At 38.6% G+C, this 6,810-nt stretch overlaps 1 protein-coding gene across 2 annotated transcripts in view; it reads left to right on the top strand.

Annotated features, from left to right (window-relative positions):
* The window catches only part of LOC135219923 (uncharacterized), an 84,584-nt gene extending 77,999 nt beyond the window's left edge, over positions 1 to 6,585 (top strand). For both annotated transcript variants that reach the window (XM_064257134.1, XM_064257135.1), the window contains exons 2-3: positions 4,935 to 5,173; positions 5,781 to 6,585. In XM_064257134.1, the coding sequence (XP_064113204.1) occupies positions 4,971 to 5,173; positions 5,781 to 6,174 (597 nt within the window). In that variant the 5' untranslated portion in view covers positions 4,935 to 4,970 and the 3' untranslated portion in view covers positions 6,175 to 6,585. The remainder of the gene's footprint in view (positions 1 to 4,934; positions 5,174 to 5,780) is intronic.
* The last annotated feature ends 225 nt before the right edge of the window (positions 6,586 to 6,810 follow it).

The raw sequence follows: 6,810 nt of genomic DNA, 5'->3' as shown, positions 1-6,810 counted from the left end.
AACACACAAAACAATTTCACACTTTCCACTGTGCAAAGACAAATACCAACCAGCGTAAACTTATGACAAGGGAGACCAGTATCTCAAATGAAATTGGAATTCTTTGCAAAGAAGAACCTGCAACGCTCTGCAGTTTCCTAAATTAGCGAAATACTTCTGCGACTCGGAACTATATAGTATATCTTGCAATGATCCTACATTGCCTTTCCCAGGTGTGTAAGGTTCATTTCGAGCCGGGAAAAGAGACATACAGACGAGCGAGCGAGCGAGCAGCCAACCGTCGTCTCAGTGTTCGTCCTAATATGTAAATTACCCCTGTTGCGCGGTATTCTCTAACAGGTCTCCCAGGGGACAGGAGACCGAGATGCATATCACCCCAGGAGACCCGGAGAGCGAGGTAAACAATCCATTGTTTACCTGAACTTTGAAAGGGATCCTGGGAGCTAAATTCAGTTCTCATCTATTTTTTATCCTTTTTCTGTCTCAAATTCTGTTGTGGTTCAAGGATGAAACAGATGTCCTTTGGGAATGCGAGGATAAAATGTATACCCACTACTTTCTTCGGCGCAGATGAGGGTTGAAACGTCATACATACATTTATTTACATTTTTATTTATTTATTTATTTATTAATATGTTAATTTATCTGATTTTCTAACAACTGATCTCCTGTCTCTGTATTATCCATAACCTTCTTCTGTGACTTCAGTCGAATGAACACCATACTCTATGGAAGCTTGAACTCTGTGGGCTTTTTACATACGCATAGGGTTTATTTTATGAATAATAATGATAATAATAATAATAATAATAATAATAATAATATAATAATATAATATCATACATACATACATACATACATACAGATATATAAATACATGTATTTACTCTAATAGTGTGTCTTATCTAATAACATGACAAATTTTTTTGAGATGTGGCTAAATAAAGCGCTTAGAAATTCACAGCTCATGATTGTCTACTCAAATCCATTTGCACCTTTTGCGGAATTTGTCATACGCTGCTGATGAGTATATTCCTTAAAACACTTCGATGTGTTCGAGAGCAGTTTAACAGTTAACATAAATGCGCCTATTCTGGGATGCAAACAAGTATTTAGCAGATATAAACAGGTTTTGATATTAATAAAATTTTCATTTGTTACGTAGGTGGATCCTTAATCTTTAAAATTGTTGGCTGTTTGAATAACAAGTTAAATCAGTGATAAAGGACCCGCACATTTCATTCTTAATTTGGCTTTCTCTTTCATTATACAGTTTGCATATTCACACTTTAATCATTCTTACATTATTTTTCCTGTCGTAAAATCCTCAGCGTTTAATAATTATTCATACGGAGGTTTTCGGCAACTTCATCCTGCCAATCATTCATCTGGCGGTTACAGGCAACTCGTCGTCCATTCACTACGCCAGCTTTGTGTTTTTCGTTTAACTCTGGGCATAGCACCCGTGTCAAGCAGTCAGTGCCACTCGTGGAAGCTCCATGACAAAAGGCGAAATAAAATGAGTGAAGCTGTTCGCCACCTCCTTATGAAAAATCCCTTCAACATTAAGCTTATTATCAAGATGTGTTCGTATATATATATAATTTATATATATATATATATATATATATATATATGATATATACATATATATATATATTATATATATATATACTTATTCATCCCCCAAAATACTATAGTAGATTCACATCAACGTGCATTTGATGTCTAGGCCAGTCCCTAACGACGCTCCTGATTGGCTATTGATAAGCCAATTACAAGGCTGGAAACTCTCAGTCTCTCGAGAGAGTTCTCATGGGTAGGATCTATGTTCCACCTCTCCTGAGGGACACGTCTTTCAAAAGTATCCCTCAGGAGAGATGGAACATACATCCTGCCTATGTGAACTCCCGAGGGAGACTGAGAGTTTCCAGCCTTGTGACTGGCTTATCAACAGCCAATCAGGAGCGTCGTAAGGGACTGGCCTAGACGTCAGATGCACGGTTGATGTGAATCTATTATAGTATAAAAACCCGGAAAACAAACAAGAACATACAGGAGATAGGGAGATATCCAAAGCTTTTCTAACTATATCCTGCACTCCATAAACACTTCTGGACTATTAGCGTTACTCGCGTCACGGAGTACCAAGTCATAAAACTCCACGACTCCCTGCTGGCTGGGGAGTGAGGGGGAGTTTCCTCTATACCGATGTAAAGCGAGATATATTTATCTTTCCATTGGATGCGTTGGCACTCGCTCCCCGGATACCGTTGCCGGTTTATGGCGGCTTAGATATATTGAATCTGAGAAGTCGGGTGCTCTCTACGTTGATTGTCTTCGGTCGTTCTTTCCTCTTCTTCTTATTATTTTTCTTCAGATATTTCCTTGGAGATGGTCACGTCATGTCTTCGTAGAAAAGTAACGTCATGTCGTTTTTGTTGAAAAAGTCACGTCACTTTTTTTTTTTTTTTTTTAGACAGTTCTGTCACGGCATTCTACGAGACGAAGTAATGGTCATTTTTTTTAAAAGACAAAGTCAAGTCTTTTTTCAAGACAAAATAACGACGTCTTTTTTTTTCAGAAAGTCACGTGCCTCATATCACGTCTTTTTTTCACTTCTTTCTTTTTTAGACAGTCATGTCATGTCTTTTTGTGAACAAAGTCACGTCATTTTTTTGGACAGTCCCGTTACGTCTTTATTTTATTGAGACAAAGGCACGTCACTCCAATTTTTAAGAAAGTCACGTCACGTCTTTTTGAGACAAAATCACGTTACGTCGCCTCTTTAGTTTTTGAGACAAAGTCACGTCCCTCCATTTTTGAGACAAAGTAACGTCCCGTCTCTATTCTTTGTTTGAGACAAGGTAACGTCACGTCTCTATTTTTCTGTTTAATCAAAGCAACCTCACGTCTTTGGGTAAAAAGACAACGAGATTCTGGAAAAACCAGTGAATTTTTCCTCCGTTTTCAAACTCCGCCCTCCATTTCCCCTCTTCGACGTAAACAGTTGTTGTCTTGTCTTGAAAAGAAAGGCAGCAGGATGCTATACCTGGTTTCATGACCTTTCTGGCGACAGACTAACGTAACTTCTTAGTAAGTAATGGATGAGTATATTCATTCTTCTCTCCTGTTTACTTTTTCCTTCCCTCATTTCTTGAGAGGTTGTCATATCGCGCGGATCTCCAAGAAGAGGTAATGGCTTGTCGTATGAAGAGTGGAATATTGCAGGCTGTTATTCCATTGCTTTTAGTTTTCTGTAAGAGAAATTCATTGAGGTGTCTTTGTCTGTCCGTCTGCACTTTTGCTGGCCGCACTTGTTCTGTCCGCGGTTTTTCTGTCCGCCCTCAGATCTTAAAACACTACTGAGGCTAGAGGGCTGCAAATTGGCATGTTGGTCATCCAACCTCCAATTATCAAACGCAACAAATTGTAGCCCTTTAGCCTCAGTAGTTTTTATTATTTTTTATTTAAGATTTAAGTTAGCCATAATCGTACGTCTGGCAACGACATAGGACAAGCCACGATCGGGAAGCGGTTAATTAAAGTTTCGCCAGCCGGCCGAGGCTAGTACAGGATTGAACCGAGACCATAGAAAGATAGATCTATTTTTGGTAGCCTTCATGATACGCTGTACAGATAACTTGACTGCATTTTTTACCTTTTTATTTCATTTTATTTTTTTCTGAAAACTAATGTCTTCTTTTGGAGGAGGAGGCGGTTAGACACTTGCTATTCTCTTTTTGAAGATCAAGCGATGATGTTTCGTGAGTTTGGAACTGATTTTGGAATCATCTAGGGCTTTCAATGATCATTTTCAGAAGAATGCGTCTCCATCGTCCTCCTGCGTTCTTTACTATTTACTTAGATTTGTTAATGTATATGACTTAGGCTAAGATAAAGTTTATTATTATTATTATTATTATTATTATTATTATTATTATTATTATTATTATTATTATCATTATTATTATTATTATTATTATAGTTATTATTATTATTATTATTATTATTCAAGGGTTTTCTACCATTTCTACCCTTGCTGGTTTAAGTCTTTAACTTATAACTAATATAAAAATTTCTCGCAATTTTAGTTTCATTATCTCAGGGAAACATTAGAGAGTTAATAGTTACTATATATATATATATATATAATATATATATATATATATATATATATATATATATATAAAATACACTCACGTATGCACACACGCTCACCTGAGGTCCAGAAAAGACACCCAGGTCTTATTTGTGAATTGTGAATTAAATACATTTTATCGAAGGCCCCTCCGCAGTTCGAAACCTTTCCCTACTAACTCATCTTTATGGGATGTGATATGGTTTGCCTACGAATATCGAATATCAGTAACTGAATTGGTTAAGGGAAGGTTTTTCTTATACTATACGGTCATCAAAACCACAGACGCTTCGCAGCAGAAAGTCAGGGAGATGTGAGTGAGCCTTGTTTTATTGTTGTCTGTACTTCACAGTTCCTCCAGACAGACAGACACACACACACACACACACACAGATATATATTATATATATATATATATATATATATATATAGATATATATTATATATATATATATAATACTTGAAGAATATAGGTGAGTCTAATATTCGACATTACGGTGGTCTCAGTCTATGTATTGACCTTCAAAAATCCCTTAGCAAGGCAATAGGAAGCTATATTGAACCTTTTCCATTTATACCTCATTCATTTTTGTACTTAACACCCTGTTCAATTGATCCAAAATTCTTCATTTCATTTGTTTCTGTTGCTTTCATTTAGTTTCGGTCTAACCTTTGAGCACCTTCGGCTCATATGATGCTCTTAATTGTTATAGCAGTCATTGGATTCTGGCTTTTTTCAGGTCCTTTTCACGTTGTGTTGCTTACACGGTCTCCCCTCTCGTTGCCCAAACAGGTACCTACCACAAGCATCAACCACAAAACTTCCAAAATGCGTTCCTCCCAGTGTTCATTCGCCCTCAGTCCACTCACCGCATTCGTTGTGGTCATGGCTGTGCTACTGATGAGCGCACCACCACCATCCATGGCCAAGCGGTTCGACTGTCAGATGTTCTGCCGCACTACAGGATTCAGTGGTATGGTCGGCGGATGCCGATGCTCGTTCACCTTATTCACTGCCAAGAGATCCACCAGGTGAGATGAATGGATGCTGTACCTGTACTTCTTGAGAACTTATCCTATAGAAATAATTATAATCATAGCACATTAATTGCTCCTTTTGCACACTAGTTCATAAATCACTATCTCCCTATGTTACTTTTACACCTCTGTCATCCTTGTCACTATAGCATCCATCGGACAGCCAAGTGTTTCAGAATGCTAGAGTAGATGAAGATTCTTGTCTGCCAATGGAATCAATATTTTCAATTCCAGTCATTTTTCCCTTTTTTTAATCTATTGCACAGAGACTGAGCTATTCTTCTTAGCTTCCTCCATTTGCATCTCCTTCCCAGAAACTGAGCAATTTTACTTAGTATCTCCCTTTTGAATCTACCTTCCAGAGACTGAGCCATTCCACTTAGTGTCACCCTTTTGAATCTCTCTTCCAGAGACTGAGCCATTCCACTTAGTATCACCCTTTTGAATCTCCCTTCCAGAGACTGAGCCATTCCACTTAGTGTCACCCTTTTGAATCTCTCTTCCAGAGACTGAGCCATTCCACTTAGTGTCACCCTTTTGAATCTCCCTTCCAGAGACTGAGCCATTTTACTTATATCACCCTTTTGAATCTTCTTTCCAGAGATCACAACAGCGTTCCAGAAGAGAACCTCTCCTACCTGCAAGAGCTCGAGTCTGAGAGGAGGCCCGACTACACTCTGGAAGAGCTCCTGAGAATGGACCGTGACACCCACGAAGTCCAGTCAGCCGAAGAAGAAGAAGAAGGAGTAGAAACCCAATACGAGGCCCCCAGGCAGAAGCTCCCTCTGGTCCAGGCTTTGCCCAAGAACCACCCAGTGCGGCTCCTGGTCAAGCCCAGGTCTTCTGGAAGCCAGACCCAGCCCCAACAGCAGCAGCAGCCCCACCGTTCCAGCAGGCTAGGACGCTCTCCATCCCAGCTGATCACCAAGAGGCGAGAATTCGAGCAGGATTTGGACAACGGAGACACCAGTGACTTCTTGAGGTTGCCATACTAGAGAAAAGTTAAAAAATATGCCATAGCATCTCCCGTGGCCCTTCTCACCAACACCTCCCCCTCCTAAACCTCTTGACCTCTCTACTCTCACCATCGCCCTTATAAAGATTCTTATATATATTATGTATCTCATCTATTATTGTAAGTCAGTTCAATGTATCACATGTCAGTGAGGCGAATGTATTTTTAAACCATGAAATATAGCCATATAAAGTCTCCAGAAAACGCTTTCAGCCCTTTTCATATAATAGCTTCATGAGAACGGGATGATACTAAACAACTAGAAAAAAATAAACCAACATCAATCATGAAGGCAGGGAAGTTTACCATAGAGACAAAACTAAAAAAAAAAAAAGAAATAATATCAAAATGAGCCTGGCAACGCTAATATTAAATCGGAGCAAATCGGAAAGGGTTTTTCTTTCTTCCTTTCTGCTAAAAAGTCCCATTTCTTGAGAATGAGGGCGGCTGCTACTCAACCTTTTCGTTGATTTCCTTTATGGTAAAATAAGTTGATACTATTGATAATGCTAATAATATCTCCTTTTAAAAGCGATAAATTTCCTCGGCTGAGAATTGAAATGAATATTTGAACACCTACAATATTCACAACCATTGAACTGCATAAGCAAAGAAT

Source organism: Macrobrachium nipponense, chromosome 1, assembly GCF_015104395.2.
Source record: "Macrobrachium nipponense isolate FS-2020 chromosome 1, ASM1510439v2, whole genome shotgun sequence".
In the NCBI taxonomy this organism is placed as follows: Eukaryota; Metazoa; Arthropoda; class Malacostraca; order Decapoda; family Palaemonidae; genus Macrobrachium; species Macrobrachium nipponense.
This window is presented reverse-complemented; position numbering and strand designations above follow the sequence as displayed.